The sequence below is a fragment of the Engystomops pustulosus genome, chromosome 4 (assembly GCF_040894005.1).
Source record: "Engystomops pustulosus chromosome 4, aEngPut4.maternal, whole genome shotgun sequence".
In the NCBI taxonomy this organism is placed as follows: domain Eukaryota; kingdom Metazoa; phylum Chordata; class Amphibia; order Anura; family Leptodactylidae; genus Engystomops; species Engystomops pustulosus.
The window spans coordinates 41,586,201-41,613,703 of NC_092414.1; the positions used below are offsets into that span (position 1 = coordinate 41,586,201).

Consider the following 27,503-nt stretch of genomic DNA (forward strand, 5'->3'; position numbering starts at 1 on the left):
CTATTTCATGCGATTTGTTGTGTTTCCGAATTCCCATCCCATTGTGTCAGTACCTGTCCAGCAACCGCGCAACCACAACCAGGCTTGGCGTCAGCTGTCAGACTAGTTAAGTGGTGGGGAACTCACCCTGCGACATCCCTGCAGGCTAAGGCTCTGCCTAATGCAGATAAACTGCGCTGGTAAGGGCAAACCCACTATCAGGAACCTAACTGAAGGTCCCTGAGTGACCCTACAAGATGACAGGGAAAACCTACTTCGTCTGGCAGCTGCTGGATGGTGGAGCGGACAGGTAACCGGAATACAGATATAGGTCATTGTTTACACTGGTAACAGAAACCGACACATGACAGACAGGAAGGTGGGGTCAAACTACGAGATAAACGATACTGAGGGACAAACAACAGATTCCGACAGACAAGCAGAGTCAAACAAACCGGGTCAAAACCAAGATGGTGGCAAAGGTACAGAATCATATAGCAAATAGAATGGTCAGTAGGCAAAACAGAAGTCTATACACAGAATAACAAGAAACGCAATGGCAAGAGCACTAGATACACAGGTTAGACTGCAATAACCCGCACCCAATGAAGGGACTGAGCAGAATATAAGGTAGTAATGGACACTACCTCCAGCACTGACTGGCTCAGCTGTCCATCACTCAAACCTCAGCTGAAGGCAAAAGGAGTTCAAAGACACACCCAGCTTTCCCAGGATCAGAAATGGAGCTGTCAATCACAGGCAGCACTGGGTGTGGTTTTCCAGCAAGAAGCCTGAAACCTGATCCCATCAGAACAATTTGTCAGTTCTGACACCCCGGTCTGTTACTCTTATCCGGATCTGCCTGTCCTGACCAACTGCTACTGTCTCGGCCTCCTGTCTGTCCCCGACCACAAGTTTGCCTTATGATTCTGTACTTCGCCTTGGCTGCCACCGCTGACAAGGTCGCGCCTGTGGAGTGGCCTGGTGGTACCACGCTGCAACAAGTCCAAACTGCTTTGGGGCGGGCTCTGGTCTTTTGCAGAGTCCAACAGAATTTATTCAAAAATGGTCCTGTATTGGGCTCCATCCATCTTCCCATCAATTTTAATCATCTTTCCTGTCCCTGCTGAATAAAAGCAGGCCACCGCCATGTTTGACAGTGGGGTTAAAAAGTTTGATTTTGGTTTTATCTGACCAGAGCACCTTCTTCCACCTGTTAGTTCTCACAGGTGGTGTTAATCCTGATGCTGGCAGATACTTTGGTTAGGCACAGCAATATTTAGTTTAGCTAAAAAACCGATTTACTCCGGTGCTTCCCTTACATCATCAGCCGTCTGTCGATGCCTTCCAAGTGTTAATTATTCACAACTCCACCTTGCTATCCGCCCTCCTTCAGGTGGCGAGAGCTGGGATGTCACCAAGCTCTCGGTCTGTGCATGCGCAATAAGTGTCGAGAGCTCAGTGGCGTCACATCGTGAATAACACTCGGAAGGAATCGACAGATGGCTGATGACATAGAGGTAGCACCGGAGGGCTAATTTACATATGTGAGTAAATAGTTTTTGTTAGCTAAACTAAAGATTGCTGTGCCTAACCAAAGTATCTTCCAGCATCAGGATTAATGGCCTAAAGGGTGGTGTGCTCGCATGATTTTATCATGCCAGCAGTGGTAAGTTTCCTTTAATAAGGTCAGCAAACCCCTCTTGCTATACAGGCAGCGAAGTTGGGGAAGATTTTCAAATGCTACTTGGAACTTAGAATAGATACACTCACCGGCCACTTTATTAGGTACACCATGCTAGTAACGGGTTGGACCCCCTTTTGCCTTCAGAACTGCCTCAATTCTTCGTGGCATAGATTCAACAAGGTGCTGGAAACATTCCTCAGAGATTTTGGTCCACATTGACATGATGGCATCACACAGTTGCCGCAGATTTGTCGGCTGCACATCCATGATGCAAATCTCCCATTCCACCACATCCCAAAGATGCTCTATTGGATTGAGATCTGGTGACTGTGGAGGCCATTTGAGTAAAGTGAACTCATTGTCATGTTCAAGAAACCAGTCTGAGATGATTCCAGCTTTATGACATGGCGCATTATCCTGCTGAAAGTAGCCATCAGATGTTGGGTACATTGTGGTCATAAAGGGGTGGACATGGTCAGCAACAATACTCAGGTAGGCTGTGGCGTTGCAACGATGCTCAATTGGTACCAAGGGCCCCAAAGACTGCCAAGAAAATATTCCCCACACCATGACACCACCACCACCAGCCTGAACCGTTGATACAAGGCAGGATGGATCCATGCTTTCATGTTGTTGACGCCAAATTCTGACCCTACCATCCGAATGTCGCAGCAGAAATCGAGACTCATCAGACCAGGCAACGTTTTTCCAATCTTCTACTGTCCAATTTCAATGAACTTGTGCAAATTGTAGGCTCAGTTTCCTGTTCTTAGCTGAAAGGAGTGGCATCCGGCGTGATCTTCTGCTGCTGTAGCCCATCTGCCTCAAAGTTCGACGTACTGTGCGTTCAGAGATGCTCTTCTGCCTACCTTGGTTGTAACGGGTGGCGATTTGAGTCTGCCCATTCTCCTCTGACTTCAACAAGGCATTTCCGCCCACAGAACTGCCACTTACTGGATGTTTTTTCTTTTTCGGACCATTCTCTGTAAACCCTAGAGATGGTTGTGCGTGAAAATCCCAGTAGATCAGCAGTTTCTGAAATACTCAGACCAGCCCTTCTGGCACCAACAACCATGCCACGTTCAAAGGCACTCAAATCGCCTTTCTTCCCCATACTGATGCTCGGTTTGAACTGCAGGAGATTGTCTTGACCATGTCTACATGCCTAAATGCACTGAGTTGCCGCCATGTGATTGGCTGATTAGAAATTAAGTGTTAACGAGCAGTTGGACAGGTGTACCTAATAAAGTGGCCGGTGAGTGTAGATGGAATAGATAATTGTCATTCTTTGGGGATCCCTCGTTGATCGATTGATCGTGTATTTCCCCAGGCACAAGACTTATAACATCACATCAGTTCTGTTTTTTTTATCCCTTTTATTTTATTACACTGTTTATTTTTACAGTGTTTGTTTTTTTGTTTGTTTGTTAACCTTTTATCTCTTCCGTTAACTCGGCAGAGATGTTACCTAAGTTAATGTATCAGCAGAGTGTAATATTGTATTTGAGCATAGTCTATGTAAGCCTTTTATATGACAAGTGGTTTCAGCTAAAATTCACTATGTATTTGTATTGACCACAATTTGGTAATGTATAGCATGCATTTTTTGTATACTTGATACTGAAAAACTTGGAATATGCTAAAATTGTCATGGTAGAAATAATGCTTCTCATTGAAATAATAGTGAGACAAGTGTTGTGTCCATGTTAGTTTTGATACATATATGGTGTGTTCAAACTATAACTTGCTTTTTAAATTGTTTTTAGATGTATTGTATTCAGGGCCAGATTATGGTTGGTGGGGGTCCCTGGTCGCAAAATCTGGTGTAGGCCCCTATTGAATGTGGGAACAGCAATCACTATATACTGCTTTCAACAATCACTATATACAGCCTCCCCAGTAATAACTATCTAAAGCTCCCTAACCAGGGCCGGCTCCAGGTTTCAGTAGGCCCCTGGGCGACAGAGCCTCAGTGGGCCCCTCAACAGTCATGTGGCAGCATTTAAAAACATGCTCCATAAATGAATATGAGGAGGCAAGGAAGCAAGGCTGAGCCTCCTCCATGAATTAATATAAAGAAAAGAGGCAAGGCTGCAGCCTCCTCCATGAAATAATATGAGACGAGGAGGCAATGCTGAGCCTCCTCCATGAATTAATATAAGGAGAAGAGGCATGAATTAATATGAGGAGGGAAGAATTAAATATGTTTATTAAAATACTACAAAACAGTAAGCACTTTGGCCAGTAAAAAAAAACAACCTCTAACTTACCTCAAGAACACAGGTCCAGTTGCTCCATCACGCTCTCCTCTTCTAATCTTCAGCACAGCACAGACGCATGCGCCATGAAATCATCACGTCAGGCGACGAGCCAGCAAGCATTCTGTAAAGACGCTCTGCAGAAGCTCTTTTGTCCAGGACAAATTGTCATATTCCTGGGATCCGCTTGCGGCGCCACTGCCTGTCGCAGGAGGATGCCGCAAGAGAGATGGGCGACACAAGGATGCCGTTGCCGATATAATTGAGTTTCTGTATCATTGAGGCTGGTGGGCCCGGGTAAGCCCGGGTAAGCCCGGGTAAGCCGGGTGCTGATGCCGGGCCTGTCCCTAACAATAACATTATAAGGCTCTCGGTATAAATATATACAGCTACCTAGTAATCACTGTACACAGCCCCAGTATTCACTATATACAGTCCCCAGTAATCACTATATCCAGCTCCCTAGCAATAAATATATAAAGCGCCTCAGCAGGGTTGGACTGGGGTACCTAGGGCCCACCAGTGAAATTGATTCTGGGGGCCCACCCTAGTTGCTGAATAGAAATTTTACCTATATCTCGGCCGTCTGGGTTCCGGGAAATTTCCAGGCATTTTGTGTACCTTGTGTCTGTGTATAAAAAGCCTCTAGGCCCCAGAAATGTACAGAAGTGCTAGGGTAGATAATAATTCCACCTTTCTGCTGGTGGCTGGGCTTTGGTTTTGGATATCACACTACACAGCAGGATGGTTTTCTTACAACCTAAATAGTTAGTAGTCATTGATTGCAGGGCTGATAAGACAAAGAAAGGAGCAACATCTAGTACCTCATAGATGACTTGTTTTCTCCTCTGGTTTAAGATGTGCATGCCAATGACTCCCCAATGTAACTTATTGCTGCAGAGTTTCCCAGCAGATATCTTCAGATTCATGCAGCACATCTGTGTCCCTAAAAATTCCATAGTCACATATAATGTCCCCTGTTAAACAATGTCCCACACTGACTAGACTCCCACATTTATCAAATACTCTGCCATAACAAAACCATGCTGTGCCCCTACATACATTTAAAATTACATTACATCCCTTAATATTTATTCTACTTAAATAGCCTCTAAATAAATAATACTGTACCCTTATTGCATTATAGACAGTGTTGCCAAATCAAAATGTCCCAAATGTGCCAAAATTATTACACATATAATCCAGTCCAAATGATTAATTAACATACAGTACCGCTTAGATGCGAAGGGTGCAGTTACACTGGGCGTCCAGGGGCGAGGCTCAGCCTGTTTCCATAAAAATTCATATGATCGGTAACGAGAACCCAATGTTTTGTGTGCAATCAATGCAAAGCATGAGGCGCTTGGTAGCGACTGCATACGTTTCATATATGTCATTAGGCTGAGCCCGCCCTTGGACGTTTGCATTGTGTTTTTAAACTCAATGCAAGCACCGTATGTTTCCGCAGCCTGAATGTATATAATGTGCCTCCAAACGATTAAAAATTCACATACACTGCCCTCTTTTCATTTTATATACCCCCCTTCTCCTTTTATTTTATATACACCCCTTCTCCTTTCCTTTTATATATAACCCCTGCTGCTTTCAGTTTATATATACAGCCCCCTCCTTATTAAGTTTCAAATATACAGTCCCCTCCTCATTTAGTTTCAAATATACAGCCCCATCCTCATTTAGTTTCATATATACAGTCACCTCCTCATTTAGTTTCACATATATACAGTCCCCTCCTCATTTAATTTATGCAGTCCCCTACTCATTTAGTTTCATATATTCACCCCATCTCAGTTAATTTTATATACACAGCCCCCAACTCATTTAATTTCATATATGCAGCCACCTTCTCATTTAGTTTTATATATACAGACCTCCTTCCTCCATTTTATACACTCACCGGCCACTTAATTAGGTACACCTGTGCAACTGCTCGTTAACACTTAATTTCTAATCAGCCAATCACATGGCGGCAACTCAGTGCATTTAGGCATGTAGACATGGTCAAGACAATCTCCTGCAGTTCAAACCGAGCATCAGTATGGGGAAGAAAGGTGATTTGAGTGCCTTTGAACGTGGCATGGTTATTGGTGCCAGAAGGGCTAGTCTGAGTATTTCAGAAACTGCTGATCTATTGGGATTTTCATGCACAACCATCTCTAGGGTTTACAGAGAATGGTCCGAAAAAGAAAAAACATCCAGTGAGCGGCAGTTCTGTGGGCGGAAATGCCTTGTTGATGCCAGAGGTCAGAGGAGAATGGGCAGACTGGTTCGAGCTGATAGAAAGGCAACACTGACTCAAATCGCCACCCGTTACAACCAAGGTAGGCAGAAAAGCATCTCTGAACGCACAGTACGTCGAACTTTGAGGCAGATGGGCTACAGCAGCAGAAGAGCACTCCGGGTGCCACTCCTTTCAGCTAAGAACAGGAAACTGAGGCTACAATTTGCACAAGCTCATCGAAATTGGACAGTAGAAGATTGGAAAAAACGTTGCCTGGTCTGTTGAGTCTCGATTTCTGCTGCAACATTTGGATGGTAGGGTCAGAATTTGGCGTCAACAACATGAAAGCGTGGATGCATCCTGCCTTGTATCAACGGTTCAGGCTGGTGGTGGTGGTGTCATGGTGTGGGGAATATTTTCTTGGCACTCTTTGGGCCCCTTGGTACCAATTGAGCATCGTTGCAACGCCACAGCCTACCTGAGTATTAATGCTGACCATGTCCATCCCTTTATGACCACAATGTACCCAACATCTGATGGCTACTTTCAGCAGGATAATGCGCCATGTCATAAAGCTGGAATCATCTCAGACTGGTTTCTTGAACATGACAATGAGTTCACTGTACTCAAATGGCCTCCACAGTCACCAGATCTCAATCCAATAGAGCATCTTTGGGATGTGGTGGAACGGGAGATTCGCATCATGGATGTGCAGCCGACAAATCTGCGGCAACTGTGTGATGCCATCATATCAATGTGGACCAAAATCTCTGAGGAATGCTTCCAGCACCTTGTTGAATCTATGCCACGAAGAATTGAGGCAGTTCTGAAGGCAAAAGGGGGTCCAACCCGTTACTAGCATGGTGTACCTAATAAAGTGGCCGGTGAGTGTATATACCCTCCCAGCAAACATATCCTACAACCCCTTCTGTCATTACAAATATATCAGCTCATTTTATATATAGTGCTACATATATACCGCTCTATTGTGCCCTTCACCCACCCTGGGCTGCAGGAAAATTAAAAAATAATACTTACCCATGCTGGACTTCTCCCATTTCCCACCTCTTCCCTCTGCAGTGGGAGCTACAATGGATGGGAACAGGATGTGTTGCTTCTTTATGATGTCATCAGGTGCCGCTCATCCGGGGTCAGAATGGAATGGGATGGTGGCTCCTGCAATAGCCCCAGGTGTCGGGGTCCAACGTCGGATCCCATGGGTGGCCATGGGTGGCCATGGCCATGGGTGGGCCAGTCCGACCCTGTCTCCAGTATTATTGTATACAACCCCCAGTAATCACTATATACAGCCCCCCAGCAATAACTAAATACAGCCCCCCAGTAATCACTATATACAGCCTCCCAGCAATAACTATAACTATATACAGCCTCCTAGCATTAACTATATAGAGACCCCAGTAATCACTGTATACAGCCACCTGTAATCACGGTATACAGACCTTTAACAATAACTATATATAGACACCAATAATCACTATATACAGCCCCCCAGCAATAAATAAATACAGCCCCCCAGTAATCACTGTATACAGCCCCCAGTAATCACTATAGACAGCCCCCCAGCAATAACTATATAAAGCCCCCCCCAGCAATAACTATATACAGCTCCACCAGCAATAACTACATACAGCCCCGCCAGCAATTACTATATACAGCCTTCCTATAATAACTATATACAGTGCCCCTTTAACTATATACAGCCTCTTAAAAACTATATACAGCCTCCCTATAACTATATACAGTCACCTATGACTATATACAGTCTCCCTATTAGAACTCACTATATACAGCGCCTATAATAACTATATACAGTGCCTACAAGTAGTATTCAACCCCCTGCAGATTTAGCAGGTTTGATAAGAAGAAAATAAGTTAGAGCCTTCAAACTTCAAACAAGAGCAGGATTTATTAACAGATGCATAAATCTTACAAACCAAAAAGTTATGTTGCTTAGTTATATTTTAATAAATTTTAAACATAAAAGTGTGGGTCAATTATTATTCCACCCCTAGGTTTAATATTTTGTGGAATAACCCTTTTTTGCAATTACAGCTAATAATCGTCTTTTATAAGACCTGATCAGGCCGGCACAGGTCTCTGGAGTTATCTTGGCCCACTCCTCCATGCAGATCTTCTCCAAGTTATCTAGGTTCTTTGGGTGTCTCATGTGGACTTTAATCTTGAGCTCCTTCCACAAGTTTTCAATTGGGTTAAGGTCAGGAGACTGACTAGGCCACTGCAACACCTTGAATTTTCCCTCTTGAACCAGGCCTTGGTTTTCTTGGCTGTGTGCTTTGGGTCGTTGTCTTGTTGGAAGATGAAATGACAACGCATCTTAAGATCCTTGATGGAGGAGCGGAGGTTCTTGGCCAAAATCTCCAAGTAGGCTGTGCTATCCATCTTCCCATGGATGCGGACCAGATGGCCAGTCCCCTTGGCTGAGAAGCAGCCCCACAGCATGATGCTGCCACCACCATGCTTGACTGTAGGGATGGTATTCTTGGGGTCGTATGCAGTGCCATCCAGTCTCCAAACGTCACATGTGTGATTGGCACCAAAGATCTCAATCTTGGTCTCATCAGACCAGAGAACCTTGAACCAGTCTGTCTCAGAGACCTCCAAGTGATCATGCGCAAACTGTAAACGAGCCTTGACATGACGCTTTGATAGTAAAGGTACCTTACGTGCTCGTCTGGAACGGAGACCATTGCGGTGGAGTACGTTACTTATGGTATTGACTGAAACCAATGTCCCCACTGCCCTGAGATCTTCCCAGAGCTCCTTCCTTGTTGTCCTTGGGTTAGCCTTGACTCTTCGGACAAGCCTGGCCTCGGCACGGGAGGAAACTTTCAAAGGCTGTCCAGGTCGTGGAAGGCTAACAGTAGTTCCATAAGCCTTCCACTTCCGGATGATGCTCCCAACAGTGGAGACAGGTAGGCCCAACTCCTTGGAAAGGGTTTTTTACCCCTTGCCAGCCTTGTGACCCTCCACGATCTTGTCTCTAATGGCCTTGGAATGCTCCTTTGTCTTTCCCATGGTGACCATGTATGAGTGCTGTTCACAAGTTTGGGGAGGGTCTTCAATAGTCAGAAAAGGCTGGAAAAACAGATAATTAATCCAAACATGTGAATCTCATTGTTCTTTGTACCTGAACTACTTTTTAATACTTTAGGGGAACCAAACAGAATTCTGGTGGTTTGAGGGGTTGAATAATAATTGACCCACACTTTTATGTTTAAAATGTATTAAAATTTAACTGAGCAACATAACTTTTTGGTTTGTAAGATTTATGCATCTGTTAATAAATCCTGCTCTTGTTTGAAGTTTGAAGGCTCTAACTTATTTGCTTCCTATTAAACCTGCTAAATCTGCAGGGGGTTGAATACTACTTGTAGGCACTGTATAGCCTCCCTAAAATAATTATATACAATCCTTTATAATAACTATATAGTCCCCTATAAATATATACAGCCTCCCTATAATAACTATATACAGCCACCTATAATAACTATATACAGCCTCCCTATAATAACTATATACAGCCTCCCAATAATAACTTTATACAGCCCCCTTATTATAACTTTACACAGGCCCCTATAACTATTTACAGCCCCCTATAACTTTATGCAACCTCCTATAACTATACAACTATAACTATATACAGCCCCTCTATAAAAACAATATACAGCCCACTATTATATCTATATACAGACCCCTATAACTATATACATCCCACTTATAGTAACTATATACAGCCGCTATAACTATATACAGCCCCTATAACTATATACAACCCACCTATAGTAGCTATATACAGCCCACCTATAGCAACTATATACAGCCCCGATAACTATTTACAGCCCTCTATAATAACTATATACAGACCACTATTATAAATATATACAGACCCCTATAACTATATGCATCCCTCCTATTCTAACTATATACAGCCCCTTATAACTATATACAGCCCACCCTTGCGCATCTCTGTTCCCCAGGACCCCAGCTGTCTCACTCGCCTTGCCTCGATCCAGCGCTGGCTCCTGAGGTCCTGAGAGAAAGCTGTATTCCTTGCCTTGTTCACTTAGACTGATTTCCCATTGTGACCTTTATTCCGTTGCGGACTTTGCTCCTGTGCTGCCTGTCCCAACCTACCACTACGTCCCCAACTCTGATTTTGTGTTGCCTGTCTCAAACTCCTGCCTGTCCCTGAACACACTCCTGCCTCACGACCTTGTACTACACCTTGGCTGCCACTGCGGACAAAGTTGTGCCTGTGGAGCGACCTGCCGCAGCAAGTCCAACTCTCTTTGCATCGGGCTCTGGTGAAAACCAGGCACCACTTAGACTCCGCTCATAGGTGTCGGCTTACGCCATTGTCTGCAGTGGTCCAGTGGGTCCACTATCTCCGGTTCCTGACATTCCCTCATACAATTTTTCTTGTTTGCTTTTTTCTAATATGCAGTATGGTACTGTGTGATGTGACAGGCCTTATTCCTGAACATAAGGACTTATTCACACTCCCCTGTTATATGGGGACAGTGATTTTGTTACATTACTAGCAGTGATTGCATCATGACTGAATCAGGTAGCCGCTCTTCTTCTTATGGATAGAGTAGGGGTGAACAGGGCTCACCCCTTCTCGTTCTCCTCCCGCCTGTGTGCTCACCCGGGATCTGGTCCGGAAGAGCAAACAGCTGTCTAAATGAGACCTTAGGCTACATTCACACGATGTATGCCCGCCGTACCATAGTACGGCGGGCATACATTGGTGCTGCGGAGAGGAGCAGGGGATAAGCGCTGCTCACCCCTGCTCCTCTCCATAGGAAGATACAGCGCACGGCGCCGTATCACGGAGCGGTACAGGGCCGTGAGCCCATAGAAATGTATGGGGGACGTATATCTGCCGTACATACGTCGGCCGTATACATGTGTGTGAATGTGTGTGAATGCAGCCTTAGTCTGTGATTTTGGCAAAAAGTATAAGTGGTAATTATATTCTTTTTTACATTAATGTGTACAGAATTGTGTTAAGGTGCTTACTTGAAAAACAGACTTTAGTGACAGTATATGCGTTGATAAAAGCATTGTTAAGCAGAGATTTAGGGGATTATTTTTTTTCTGTGTGCAATACAGGATGGGCTACTATTACATGCAGAGGAGGCTTTATACTGTTGTGTGTAACAGCATTTACTTTACATTGTATATTCCCTTTCTGTTTATATTACACTTTTCCTTTTCATTTGTATTTGCCATGTGATCTTTTTGTTGGTTACATAATGAGAGACAACTAAATAGAGCAACTCATCAAAATATTTGTGTCATTCCAGTTCATTTGAGTATAAAATATTATTCGCTCCATAATTTTGAATCCTTAACTCTATTGTATCTCATTTCTTTTATTTCAGATTATCATGGCAATAATGATAGCATGGTTGTTGTGCTATATTTTGACCCTGACTAATGTGTTCCCTTCAGATAGTAAAGCCTATGGATATAATGCAAGAACTGATGCAAGAGGAGAGATAATGTCAAGTTCTCCTTGGTTCCGTTTTCCATACCCATGTATGTATAATAATAGTTACACTAATCATTATCTTTTTTTAAGAACTATGAATTTTGCAATTATAAATAAATTAGCAACCTGGTCTCAGCTTGTCGATTGGGTGCATCCCCACCCATTCTTAGGACCGCTTTAAGATGTGTTAAAAGTAATTTACAGACTGTATATCTGCCATAACTGAACGCTGTGCAGGATTGGGACTTACAGCATTGTAGAAAATTATAATGGTGTGTATTTCTGCCTTCCTGTTTAACTTTTTTCCCATACTAAAAGCATTTTTTAGTACAGGGCAGAAGTCTGGTTGTGTGGCAGCTAGAATGTAAGAACAGAATTTGTTGCAGATATGTATGTAACTGATCAAGTTCTTTGCATCTGCTGCAAAAGCAACCGCATTGAAATGCAGGAAACCTGAATTCAAATTATATACATTCTTCAGACAATCTATTGCCTGACAATAGTGTTTACAGTGACAACAGAATTATTATTAATATTAAAACATTGATGTGGCTAATAGAAAATATTTGCATCTACCAACTGAAAAACATCTTTTGCCTAGCGTAAAGTGGTAAATACGATTGCTGTTAGTCATTTTTTAAATCAGTTAATGGCTTCTCTCAGCAATAAACTAAAACTAAAAAATCAACTAGTAATATAGTACATTTAGGAATGTGATCAGAATATTATGCAATAGAATATGTGGCTGAAGTTGGGAAGTATAGACATAATAAAGATTACATACTTACCTCCATGGCTCCCATTAAGCCAGAGCACTGTCCTGTTTATATACTGGCTGATGATGATGTGGCATTGACAGACAAGAACTTGGTACAGCAACAGTTGTTTTGTACTGTAGCAGGCTTATGCACCGTTGATGTGACATCATTGCTGGCCTCTGTATATAAACTGAGGATGGTATTAACAGGTGGCAAGGAATGGGAGTACTGGAGAAAATATTTGCTCTTTCTTTGTATTTTTATACCTCCGGAAGCCACATATCAAAAATGTTCAGATCCTGCATAACCCCTTTAAACATTCACAATACAAATTTCTATTTATACCTTAAAGTGACTACAGTCTATAACTATGTAAACAGTACAATACTAAATTAAAAAGTAACTATAGTTTGTTAATGTTATAATAATATCATGGTATAGTAATATTTTTATAGTATAGTTAATAGTAATAATATTCATCAATAATATATGCATATATATATATTCTTTACTAAAATAGGTCAGTGGGGATTACCTACAATTACAGTTGCCGGCGTTTTAGGAATGTTCAGTGCTACATTAGCTGGCATTATTGAATCCATGGGTGATTATTATGCATGTGCAAGGCTATCAGGAGCACCCCCTCCACCCATTCATGCAATTAATAGGTATGTATATGCCCACTGCTGACAACTCTCATATCCATTAACATTAATGATTGCATTTTTGGTGTTATAGTTATGGACTGGAGAGATACAATACTGCTAATTAGCAGTCAAAGATACCCATATCCGGACAATAGATGTATTGTTAGCACATAATAAAACTTAGCGTTTATTTAGTCTCAAAATTAAAAAAGTATATTGTTTGGTAGCAATTGGCTACCACGTGCTCAAAGGGAAAGTGTGTTAAAAACACAGTAGGGTAGGTTCATTGAGTCACAAAGATTACGTTCAAGAGTTATCGATTGAACTCTTATGAACGACAAATGGGCCACGAACAATGACCTGGATAGCAGTGTAGTAGTACTCAGAGGAAAGATGTTCCTGTTATATGTGGCTATATATTTACATGTGGGATCCTACTGGGATGTGGTGGTGGAGGTGTCTCTGTTTATCTGTTGCTAGGCACTACTGTGCTGCGTGTATTTACCACCAGAGTGTCTTAGAGGAACATTGGTAAGTTGCCAAGTATGACCATATTAGTTATTAGTCCTCTGGGGATAGATACTCATTGGTCATGTATTATGACCCAAGCTCTGCACCAGGGAGCGGCATTGATGGTTAAGTATCTAAATAGAAAGCTACACTCTCCCTAATAGGTAACTATTCTTGGTCCCTGCTGTATAAACTAGCTCAGAACCTAACCTAACTGCAAGTTAAAAGGACGCACTTTAGCCCCCCGACATGTTTCACCAGCAAGCTGGCTTCATCAGGGGTAGGGCTATTAGTGTTTGCGGCGTGTCCACGCCGTACATTTAAAGATATGACCCCTCCCACTAGTCTCTCTTTAAGCCAATAGACGTAGTATTGATGATTCTGCTTACCGCTATTAGACATGTAATTGGTCCGGGTGAGGGCGTAGCACGCTAGGAGGTGGTGTCATGGGCGCTGTGACATCACGGTCATGTGACCGTCACTGTCAGGTGACAGTGTCAGCTGATCGTGTCAGCTGATGTGTCAAGGGAATGTTGCGGTATGCGCATGCGCGCGGACTTAGCGTGATAGTCGAGAGGGTATGAGCTATGTTGTTATATACCACGCATGCTCTTAGACTTAGAGCAAATAACGAGAGGAATGTTACTTCATGCGATATGCGCATGCGCGCGGACTTAGCGTGATAGTCAAGAGGATATGAGCTATGTTGTTATACACCACGCATGCTCTTAGACTTAGAGCAAAAAACGAGAGGAATGTTACTTCATGCGGCTACGAGAAGAGCAAATCGTTACATGGATAAGTGGTAAGTATATATATATTTTTTCATCAAGAAGGCTTACCAAAGTGTCAGGAATGAGCCAACTTGGGCGGAGAGGACAAAACTGTCGCTGTGGTGAAATTTAAGCGGTGACTATTGATATATATAAATATATTTTGGGCACAGGTGAGATGGGGAGGGGGTTGTAGTTTCCCATAAATAGAGCACAACCGTAGGGAGCTATGAAAAAAGTCGGGTATAGTAATGTGTGAGTAAATAAAATGATTTGTATACTCGAGTGAATATTTATAAGAAAGCGGCAAAGGTGAATCCCTCATTAAGGCCCATTGGGCTAAGAGACTTGAGTCTATGAATCCATCTGGCTTCCATCTGTAGAAGTCTCCGGTCAATGTTGCCCTTTCGGGGGCCCATTATGACCTGGTCAATAGCCCAAAATTTAAGAGTGTCTATTTTGCCATCATGATGTAACCGCACATGTCTAGAAATGGGAGTGTCTTTGTTTGTTGTTATGGAACTCAAGTGGCTGGAGATGCGCCTCCGTAATTGTTGTACAGTTTTGCCCACGTATAGACGTGGGCATGTACATTGTGCCACATAGACAACTGCCATGCTTTTGCAATTCATGAGTCTTCTGATTGTAATGGTTTCACCATTAGCCGGATTGACAAAAGTTTTGGTTTTGGGCATAAATGGACAGAACACACAGGTTCCACAAGGGTAGGATCCTGTAATTCTATTGGTAGGTCTTGACATGGATGTAGAAGTCTCGCTGAAGTGGCTATGCACTAGAAAATTTTGGAGGTTAGGACCGCGACGGTATGTAATTATGGGTCTGTCATTTAGTTTTGATTTCAAAACTGGGTCCGCTGTGAGTATGGGCCAGTATCTCCCCATGATCTTCTTAATGGTTTCCGCATAGGCATCGTAGGTGCCAATGCATCTAATGGTTTGGTGTCTTGTTGGTTGTTGGTGGTTATGAAACAGAGTATTTCTCTCTGTGTGTTTGGCTCTGGCATACGCCTTGTAGAGGCATTTTTTGGGGTAACCCCTGCTTCTGAATCTCTGATAGAGATTGTCACACTCTCGTTTGAATGAGGTTTCATCAGAGCAGTTTCTCCGTGCCCTTAGATATTGACCAATGGGTATTCCTGATTTCAGAGGTTGTGGATGCCAGCTATGCCATTGTAATAGATTTGTCGAGGTGGGTTTCCGGTAGATGTCCGTCCTGAGATAACCCTGCGGATCTAGATAGATGGTTAGATCTAGAAAATTTATCTGTGTGTCACTAATTTCAGATGTGAATTTCATGCCAATATTGTTATTATTAAGGGTCATGACAAATTCTTCAAAAAGGTTTTTGCCCCCTCCCCAGAGGAGCAGCACATCGTCGATGTATCGTGCCCAGTATACGATATGCTGGGTGTATCTGGTGCTGTCCTCAGAGAAAACTAGGGTATCCTCCCACCATCCAAGAAAGAGGTTAGCATATGAGGGCGCACAAGTCGCCCCCATTGCCGTCCCTCTAACCTGGTGGTAGAAGGAACCCTTGAACAGAAAGTAATTGCGTGTTAGCACGAAGTTTAAAAGTTTTAACAAAAAAAGGTTATGCTCTCTAAACTGTATCCCTTTCGTATTGAGGAAATATTCAACGGCTTTAAGACCTAGATGATGTTCAATGTTGCTATATAGGGATTCTACATCGAGACTAGCGATGAGGGTCCCAGGCGCAAAAGTTAGGTCTTGTACTTTTTTAATGATATCTTTCGTATCCTGCAAATACGAAGGGAGAGCACTCACAAAGGGTTGTAGTAGTTTGTCTATGTAGATGCTACATGGTTGGGTCAGGCAATCACAGCCGGAGACTATAGGTCTGCCCGGAATAGGTGTACGTCCAATGGGCCTTAATGAGGGATTCACCTTTGCCGCTTTCTTATAAATATTCACTCGAGTATACAAATCATTTTATTTACTCACACATTACTATACCCGACTTTTTTCATAGCTCCCTACGGTTGTGCTCTATTTATGGGAAACTACAACCCCCTCCCCATCTCACCTGTGCCCAAAATATATTTATATATATCAATAGTCACCGCTTAAATTTCACCACAGCGACAGTTTTGTCCTCTCCGCCCAAGTTGGCTCATTCCTGACACTTTGGTAAGCCTTCTTGATGAAAAAATATATATATACTTACCACTTATCCATGTAACGATTTGCTCTTCTCGTAGCCGCATGAAGTAACATTCCTCTCGTTTTTTGCTCTAAGTCTAAGAGCATGCGTGGTGTATAACAACATAGCTCATATCCTCTTGACTATCACGCTAAGTCCGCGCGCATGCGCATATCGCATGAAGTAACATTCCTCTCGTTATTTGCTCTAAGTCTAAGAGCATGCGTGGTATATAACAACATAGCTCATACCCTCTCGACTATCACGCTAAGTCCGCGCGCATGCGCATACCGCAACATTCCCTTGACACATCAGCTGACACGATCAGCTGACACTGTCACCTGACAGTGACGGTCACATGACCGTGATGTCACAGCGCCCATGACACCACCTCCTAGCGTGCTACGCCCTCACCCGGACCAATTACATGTCTAATAGCGGTAAGCAGAATCATCAATACTACGTCTATTGGCTTAAAGAGAGACTAGTGGGAGGGGTCATATCTTTAAATGTACGGCGTGGACACGCCGCAAACACTAATAGCCCTACCCCTGATGAAGCCAGCTTGCTGGTGAAACATGTCGGGGGGCTAAAGTGCGTCCTTTTAACTTGCAGTTAGGTTAGGTTCTGAGCTAGTTTATACAGCAGGGACCAAGAATAGTTACCTATTAGGGAGAGTGTAGCTTTCTATTTAGATACTTAACCATCAATGCCGCTCCCTGGTGCAGAGCTTGGGTCATAATACATGACCAATGAGTATCTATCCCCAGAGGACTAATAACTAATATGGTCATACTTGGCAACTTACCAATGTTCCTCTAAGACACTCTGGTGGTAAATACACGCAGCACAGTAGTGCCTAGCAACAGATAAACAGAGACACCTCCACCACCACATCCCAGTAGGATCCCACATGTAAATATATAGCCACATATAACAGGAACATCTTTCCTCTGAGTACTACTACACTGCTATCCAGGTCATTGTTCGTGGCCCATTTGTCGTTCATAAGAGTTCAATCGATAACTCTTGAACGTAATCTTTGTGACTCAATGAACCTACCCTACTGTGTTTTTAACACACTTTCCCTTTGAGCACGTGGTAGCCAATTGCTACCAAACAATATACTTTTTTAATTTTGAGACTAAATAAACGCTAAGTTTTATTATGTGCTAACAATACATCTATTGTCCGGATATGGGTATCTTTGTCTGCTAATTAGCAGTATTGTATCTCTCCAAGAAAAAATCCCTGCCGTGACATTTGGTCCATCTCTTTATAATAAAATAGTTATGGACTGAACACATTTTTTTTAACTCATTTATATGAACATAAAAAATTTAAAGATCGTGTATCAAGGCATACTCAATGACATCATACAGTATAATGTCACGAGTGCAATACAAAATCTAATAAAGTTTTAAACCATACATAAAACATTAATAGTCTTGTGAGATAACCATCTTCTGCATCTGTTTGAAGGATAGCAAAGTCCATAAGTGACATTAAGAGGTCCCCTAACCTGCAAAGGCCCTTAGCTGCTGAAAATGTAACAATCCTGAAGTGTTGGTTGCCCCTCTACTAACCATAGTAACAAGTAAAGTAAAATTCAAAATGAATGATGATTCCTAAAAGGTCTATAACCATCTATATTAACATATACAAGCAAAGGGGAGAGTCGGCTCACCTGAGGGCCAGGTCTGGAGTGTTGGAGCATGGACAAACTTTGTTCCAAGTACACAAATAGAAAAACAGGTGAAGTCCAGCTTGCAAAACAGTCCAGGGTTTTTCATTAAACATAATGGGGCAGATTTATCAAGCTGTCTGAAAGTCAGAATATTCCTAGTTGCCCATGGCAATCAATCACAGCTTTCCTTTAAAATATTCATGAGCAATGGTAAAATGAAAGCTGAGCTGTGATTGGTTGCCATGGGCAACTAGAAATATTCTGACTTTCAGACAGCTCGATAAATCTGCCCCAATACTTTCTTTATTTCATTGCTTTGAAATCCATAGAAGACAGAAACCAGAGAGAAGCACAGCCACAGTTCATGGCCTATGTATTTTGGAAAGCTCTTTAATCATGGCATCGTGGTGTGTAGCGACACCCTGATGTCAGCCGCAGCCGATGGAGGTGCACACACTATGATCTCAGCAAGTGGCTGATGTCTTGGTGTGTGCAACGGGGACACAAAGCTAGAGCATCGCAAGAAGAGGATCTGGGGGGAAGGGGGGCCCCATAAGGGTGAGTACACAGTTTGTTTGTTTGTTTTTTTAGGCTGGGCATACTTCGGACAGGGGGCTGGCTATATTCTTAGGGTAAGGGCTGCTGGCTATGTACTAGGGGGCATGGGCTGCTGACTATATATTAGGGGGCTGGGCTGCAACTAGAGGGCAGGGGATGGCTGTATACTGGGGGCATGGGCAGGCTGGCTGTATACTGGGGGGCATGGGCTGGCAATAAACTGGTGGGCATAGACCAGCTGTGTGTATCATACCTGACCTGTCCACAGATGCATCCAAAGCCAAATGTATGTCAACTCACACTTTCACCAGTTACTCTATCAAATGATGAATTGTCTTCCACGTAATCTAAAAAAAAAGGAAACTTGATTAGTATTAGATGCGTTATAGCTCATAAATGGGATCAGGGAATCATCAATGGTCCCAGTTATCAGTATATTTCTACCTCTTGAGTCTACCCCTTATGCATGCTGGTGTGCATGCATAAATAGAACTCTTCTAGAGAACCATATTAGCTAGATAATAGGTTGGGTAAACAATGTGAAAAGAGGATTCAGAGAAACGAGTCTCCTGCAAAAACAGAAGATCTGTAGAGGCTTACATTGCAGGAAGGCTTAATCTCCTATATAATTAATACTATAACCTGCATATGAGTCAAAGATTCTCTTGGTTGTTAATTGCAAGATTATCTGAGGAAGGAGGTTAGGAGGGGTTTGCTTCTGCAGATGAAGGGGGAACCCCAGGGTTGGGTTCCTGTCTCCATTATGAGAGCGGTGTGGAGGACTGGTGATCTGTTACTGCACTATGCAGGAAGGGAACAGTTTTGCAGGAGTATGAAGAGGAGTATGACACACAAAGCAGCTCACAGGCATCACTGGAGCATGGCTGAGGAGATGCAGAGGAAGATGAGGAGATACCTCCCACTTACAACAGCTTGTCCTTTCCTCTGGGCAGTTCGACCCACATGAGCCACTTTATGCTCCAGTGCCTTTTCACTGACATCCAAGTTGTCTGCATACTGAACATTGCCAAATATGCCATGTTCTTTTCTTTTCAATAATCACTACCATATGATGGGGCATGTGGTACCAGAAGGCGGAATGTGACTCACATAGTGGAGGATTATCTGTCCACATGTCTACTGGGACCTAAGGATGGGTCCTCCTGGTTTAACTTCTGGGTGGTAAAATTGACACGTGGCCAGAGCTTGCCTTTTATGCATTGCAGCTAGAGATGGACGAATCTGTTGAATTTCGGTTTGACCCGATTCACCAAATTTTTCTAAATAATAAGATTCAACCTGAATGGAATCATGATGAATCCATTAAAAAACACATATTTCCTAGGTGCAGAGAGCCTGTAGTGTGTTTTAGAACATTGGGCAAGTCTCAAATATGCATAGGGTGCGTGGTTTGGTCTTCAAACAATGCTGTGTTATAGTATGACACGCCCATGACAGACGCCGATCTTAGAATCACTTCACTCTTCAATTCCATGGGCACTAACAGAGGCCAACTTCACCAAATAAGTGAAGCGGTCTGACAAGGTAACTTCTGTGCCAGCTCAAAAGAACTGAGCTGAGGGCCAAGATCCCACTATAACATCAAACAGTGCACTTTTTTTACACTGACATCAGATGATTCCATAGATTACACAGAACCTGTTCTGTTTAATGCGAATACATGTAGAAACCCCCCAAAAAGAGGAGAGAGGTTGTCTGCAGTAATTTTGCATTGACATCACTGATCATTTTGCCCTTAATTTCATCCGTCAGTGTCCACTTTCAAGCGGTCAATAATCCATCATCAGTATTGTTAAAGCCAAAAACAAACAGGAGTGGATCCAAAACAGAAATGACCAGTAAATCGGATATTTGCATGTCCTCTGTGTTCTGTATCCACTTCTGCTTTTGGCTATCAATCCTGAGGCTTTTCATTCATTGATGAAATGAAGGGGAAAACCAAACAAAGTGGCAACGTTATAGAGTGGGGGAGGGTGAAAACAGCATTATGGAAATCACAGGGTGTTCCAGGGAGACAGCGGTCAGTTGGCTGCAACATGAGTAGGCCACAGAGTGGCACAATGACAAATTTTGAGGTGGTGGAAAAATGGGAGGCCACAGAGTGGCACAATGACAATAATTGTGGAGGTGGTAGAGAATTTTTTCCCCATATCCAAGTACTGCATAAAATATAACTTTTATTGGTATGTAGTAAATTGTAGAGAAAATTTTAAAGCAAATAAATTTCTTTATCAATGGGCTTCCATTACCCCTGAGGAAGCCAGGGAACTGGCAAAACATGTTGGTGGGCTGATAGGTATGAGTTTTAATTACAATGAATGTGTGGAATAGTGGAGTACTAATAGCCAGTGGATAGGGCAACTCTGAGCTGCAGACAGAGTTAACTGCCTAGTCGGCTTGAAAATAGCGATAGTAGTATTGTTTACAGCTGTATATGAAGGATGAGATTATAAGAGTCAACACTGACACCTAGTGTCTATGAATGGATACTTTCTAAATAGTGACATCGATTGTCAGCAATGTTACATCCTTTGATACAGTGTTGCAAACAACTAATTAGCACAGCAGCTGCATTTATACAGAGCCACTGCTAAAATTGATTGCTGTGAACAGATCACTGTTATCTAAACAATTAAAAGTGGAAATAATGACATACCCCACACAGACATTGGGCTTTTAAAAGAAATGTATTTGCTTTGAAATTTTCTCTATATTTTACTACATACCAATAAAAGTTATATTTTAGGCAGTACTTGGATATGGGGAAAAAATTCTTTGCCTCAGGCAAATATTCTGTTTCAAGAAATTAACCCTGCCAAGTACCATTTTGTCCTCTAGTTCTGTAAAGAAACATGGTAGGCCACAGAGTTGCACAATAGCAAACCGTGGAGTTGGCAGCAAGAGCATAAGGTCAGAGAGTGGCACGATGACTAATTCTTCAGGTGGCGGCAACCTGGTAGGACACAGAGTGGGACAATGACAGAGTTTAAAGTTTGAAATGAATTTTATGCTTGAAATGAATTTGAAGCTTGAAATTTTTAATTTGAATTTGAAGATTCGAGATGCCACATGCATCATTCCTTATAATTTCCTTGAAAATATGTCTTTGCCAAAAAAGAACTGAAATTTGGGGTACACAGCTCCCCCAAAATGGACACCCTCGACTTGGAGCAAGAATCACTCCAGCAACTATATGGATTTTTCACCGATTTCTTGCTATTAAATTAAGCAACAAAAAGGAGCTGCAATTCGGGGTATACAGATACAGGCAGTCCCCGGGTTACATACAAGATAGGGTCTGTAGGTTTGTTCTTAAGTTAAATTTGTATGTAAGTCGGAACTGTATATTTTATCATTGTAATCCCAGACAGAACTTTTTTGGTCTCTGTGACAATTGGATTTTAAAAATGTTGGGTTGTCATAAGAACCAGGATTAACACTAAAGCTTCATTACAGACACATTTGATAACTGGAATAGCTATTTATTGTAGCCTAGGACTAAAGTACAATAAATTACCAATATCCAGAGATCCGTTTGTAACTAGGGGTCGTATGTAAGTCGAGTGTTCTTAAGTAGGGGACCGCCTGTATAGGACACCCTGTAATTGGAGCAAAAATCACTCCAGAAACTATGTGGATTTGACAGGTATTTCTTGCTATCAACTTCAGCAACAAAAATATATTGAAATTTGTGGTATACAGGTACTCCAAAAACGGACACCCTGGGATTGTAGAGAAATCACTACAGAAAATAAGTGGATTTTACACTGAATTCTTCCTATTCACTTCAGCAACAAAAAAAAAACATGCTATGTGGGGTATACAGATCCCCCAAAATGGACACCCTAGGAGCAAAAATCACTAGAGCAGAATACAGTACAGAAGCAGACAGCACAAGCAGTGTGAAATGCTGAGATTGCAAATGGCTGCCTGTTTTTATAGGGCTGTGTGACATCACATAAGCCTGTCAGTCACTGACTGGCTTACAGGTCTGCACATGTGATCGAGGGTGTTCCTTTCTCCTTCCCAGAGTTCTCTGCCCCATGTAACACATTGTGCTTTTTGGTAGTAAAGGAAAAAAAAAAGAACAATGTTCCCATCAAACACCGTTAACTTCCCGTTTCCCTGAAATTCCGACCGAATTCCACTTTGTTAGAATCGATTGGCCCATCTCTTCTTGCAGCTACCACCCTGAAGCTGGTGTGCTGTCAGAGCACATGCCACCGCCGGCAGTGCTGATCATCACCATAAAGCAGATCCGACTCTCTATAACCCATGTGGACCTCCCTAATAGATCAAAATGTACAAAGAATGGATTTTATGCAACTTGGTTTTGCCAGTGTCTGAGTAAGTTCCGCATTCCTGGAATGTCAGCTTGAAATTTTCAATTCTGCTTTCCTTAAACTTCAAATTCCAAAAATTTTTCAATTCCTCATTGATGGAACTTCTAATTCTAACTCAATTGTTTCTTTACCATAATGAGAATGACTAAGTGGGTCTAAATGCCCAGAATGCCTTCAAACACTTTGACATAGTTTTTAAAAAATCATATTTTATTATTTTTTTTTGGGAAATGCAAATAGTACAAATATTAGGTAACACTGCCACAAATAGTACTAAGATTGGTCCTGTAAGGTTACACTGATGCAAATAGTACAAAGACTAGGACTGTAAAGTCATATTGATGCAAATGGTATGAAGACTGTGCTGTAAGGTAATATTTATGCAAATGGTATGAAAACTGGTACTGTAAGGTACCAGCACCACTCTTACAGTTCAACATTGCTCAAAACAGCTGATCTAGATGAATATGTAATTATTTTACAGTATTATTTACAGTATATAGACTTTTATATATAGACCCTATTGACATTGTAGTCTAAATCACATCTTCCTTTTTTACCCCCAGAGGAATATGTATTGAAGGACTTTGCTGTGTTATTGCTGGATTGCTTGGAACTGGAAATGGTTCTACTTCTTCAAGTCCAAATATAGGTGTTTTGGGTATAACTAAGGTAAAATCCTTATCATTTTATTATGTTTAGTAATTATAAAAAAAATATTGAATAAGTGTATGGGAGAGAGCTGCACACAGATCATGAGATATAGGTGGTATCAGAGGTCTGTAATGTGAATGTGATCAATTGTTTGAACCCAGAATGTATTAAAAAAATAGTAAGATAAAGTATAAAGACAAGATTAAAAGTACTGAACATTTAAGATGGCTTGGTTATTGTGTGGCTTTAAGACAGCTAGATATTTTCCCCACATTCAGTATTGATTTTTGTAGGAACACTGAAAGTTGTAGGTTACACCTTCACTGTTACCTGTAAGGACATTATTAGATGTATTTTCTAATACATTTTGGAATCTTGCAAGTATAGCAGCTTTTGCATATAAGTGTAAGGTGGGTTCCAAATCAGGCAGTTCTCTATTGATAAGGGTCTTGAATTGATTGATTGTATAATTATTTAATCAATTAATTAATTAATAAGGCCAAGCTTATTATCACAAAAGCAGAAGTTTCTATGAACAAAAGCTTTCTTTGGTTCACACATTTTGTGAAAGTTTTAATTGAAGGTTAAAATGTTATTAAAACTAGTTAGTGGATAAAACATAGTCTAAGACAGTGGTGGTAAACCTATGGGTGCCAGAGGTGGCACTCAGAGCCCTTTCTGTGGGCACCCAAGCCCTCACCCCAACACAATGTTTGCCTGATATGACTCAAGGCTTTCTCCTGTGGACCAATACAGCCCAGGACGTGCCATGCTCAGCACTATTTTAAAGTTGGCTGCCAGGACAACAGGAGGAGCCAGAAGGTGTGGATAGAGATGGATTGTCATTTGAGCTCCTGCTCTGGGTCCCCTGATTCTTCCTCTTCAGGGGACCCTCAGGGGGAAGCTAGAATCCAAATTTCTCCATCTTTCTATTCTACTGGTGAACTCAGGACACCAATAAGTTTAAAACGTGATACAGCAGAAATCAATAAGTTACCGCTTTAATTGTCATGTTGGCACTTTGCTGGATACAAGTGGGATTTGCTTGTAGCTTGGGCACTCTCTCCCCAAAATTTTCGCCATCACTGGTCTAAGACATATTCATTCTGGCATATGCGGTTGTTGTTCCAATCATTTTGTGTATGAAGCCTATCCACAGACATGTGCTTAATCTAGCTGCACTAGGTAATTTCCAAGTGTAGGTACACTTTGTATTTCATATTTTCATTAACAAGAATGCGGAGCCATCACAAGATGTCAGAAAACAAATACAAAATGGTGAAGGCACACAGAATGGCTGAAGCAGAATATATCCCACAAACATCCCTGACCAGGGCCGGATTAAGTTTGGTGGGGGCCCCGGGGCGCAAAATCTGGTCGGGACCCCATTGAATGTAGTCCAGACAGGGAACATCAATCGCTTTATACTGCTCCCCAGCAATAACTCTATACAGCCTCCCCAGTAATCACTATATACGGCCCCCAGACATCACTATATATAGTTCCGAGCAATCACATACAGTTTCCTCAGCAATTACTCTATACAGCCCCCCAGCAATCACTATATACAGCCCCCAAGTAATCACTTTATACAGCTCCCCAGCAATCACTATATACAGCTCCATGAGCAATCACTATATACAGCTCCCCAGCAATCACTATGTACAGCTCCCACAAAAAATCCCTATATACAGCCCCCGAGTAATAAATATATACAGCTCCCCCAGCAATCACTATTTACAGCTCCCCCAGAAATCACTATATATAGCTCCCCCAGAAATCACTATATACAGCTCCCCCAGAAATCACTATATACAGCTCCCACAGCAATCACTATATACAGCCTCCAGTAATCACTATATACAACTCCCACAGAAATCACTGTATACAGCTCCCAGTAATCGCTATATACAGCTCCCCCAGTAATAACAATATAAAGCTCCCCCAGCAACACGATATACAGCCCCCAAGTAATCACTATAAACAGCCCCCCAGCAATCACTATATACAGCTCCCACAGCAATCACAACATACAGCTCTTCCAGCAATCACTATATACAGCCCCCAGCAATCACTATATAGAGCTCCCAGTGATCACTATATACAGCTCCTCCAGCAATCACTATATACAGTTCCCATTAATCACTATATACAGCTCCACCAGCAATTACTGTATATAGCTCCCTCAGTAATCACTATATACAGCCCCCAGTAATAAATATATACACCTCCCCAGCAACCACTATATACAGCCCCCTATTAATCACTATGTATAGCCCCCCAGCAATAACTGTCCCCAACATTACCTATATACAGTCCACAGCATTAACTATACACAGCCCCCAATAATTACTATATACAGCCCCCAATAATTACTATATACAGCCCCCTATAATATCTATATACAGCCCCCATATAATAACTATATACACCCCCCTATAACTATATACAGTCCCTTGTAACTATATACAGCCAACCTTTAACTATATAAAGTCCCCCTTTAAAAACTATATACAGTCCCCCTATAATAACTATATACAGCCAGCCAATAATAACTATATACAGCCCTCTATAATAACTATACACAGACGCCTATAACTATATACACTCCACTATAATAACTATATACAGCCCCCTATAATAATTATATACAACCTCCCTATATTACTATATACAGTCCCCAATGCTCACTGACTTCATCCCCTTCCATCGGCGTGTCAGGATACTAGTGGATATGGGATGTAAACAAAGATCTGTGAAATCTCAACACTGTGACTTCTTGCGCTGCGCTGTCAGCTTTGTTCACATCCGATCGTCTATGGCGGAGCAAGAAACTTATTGTTCCCTCGCTCTGCCATAGATGTGAAGTTGGGGCACATCGGCAGGATTCAGCCTGGGGAGCCCGGACCCAAATACATTGTTCAAATACCACTCCAACTACAGTCAGTAGTAACAAGTGAAAAAAGCAAGCTCACCCAACCTTCTAGTCATTCCGGGCTGCACTCTTCACGGCCACCTCCTGGTGCACGAACATAGTTCCATCCATAGCCGTCTGGTACAAATGAAGAAAATAGAAAAAAACGAACCGGCACAACAAAAGGAAGTCCACGGCTGTGCTGTGACAAATGCTAAAAACAAACATGAGGAACAATCGGTTAACGCTTTTCGATGAAAAACGTCTTAGTCATAACGTGTATGCATTCACTACACTCTCACCTTTTAAAACTTGAACAGCTGAGTGACATCTAGCTCCCCCCCCCCCCGGTCATGTGAGCAGGAGGGTCATGGGAGAAACTTCAATCCCGAACAGTCATCTGACTTCAAGGATCAGGGGAGGGATGGAACACGTCCCCTCCAAATCACATGATTGGGAGATGTATCATGCTGGTGAGTTTATCCATTACAAGAAACAGTATAAAATCAAAATGAATATAAAAAAAATGCTCCTTACTGTCACCTGTGCTGTATAACAGTAGTCACATTTACATACAAAAACATGTGTAACAATGGGACAAAACTGAAAGATTGTAGACATAAGATGTTACAGCAACAGTTTGATCTCAAATCTTCATACTTTGTTAAGTTATTGCTGTATAGATCAAAGCAAAAATTCATGTAATGCATCCATGACATCCAACCTCATCCATCTATATGAATATACTCTAGGAT

The 27,503-nt window shown here is 42.1% G+C and overlaps 1 protein-coding gene across 2 annotated transcripts in view; it reads left to right on the forward strand.

Annotated features, from left to right (window-relative positions):
* SLC23A1 (solute carrier family 23 member 1) overlaps nucleotides 1-27,503 on the forward strand; it is a 159,940-nt gene that overhangs the window by 92,599 nt on the left and 39,838 nt on the right. For both annotated transcript variants that reach the window (XM_072150625.1, XM_072150624.1), the window contains 3 exons: nucleotides 11,593-11,749; nucleotides 12,981-13,128; nucleotides 23,747-23,852. In XM_072150625.1, coding sequence (XP_072006726.1) covers nucleotides 11,593-11,749; nucleotides 12,981-13,128; nucleotides 23,747-23,852 — 411 coding nt within the window. The remainder of the gene's footprint in view (nucleotides 1-11,592; nucleotides 11,750-12,980; nucleotides 13,129-23,746; nucleotides 23,853-27,503) is intronic.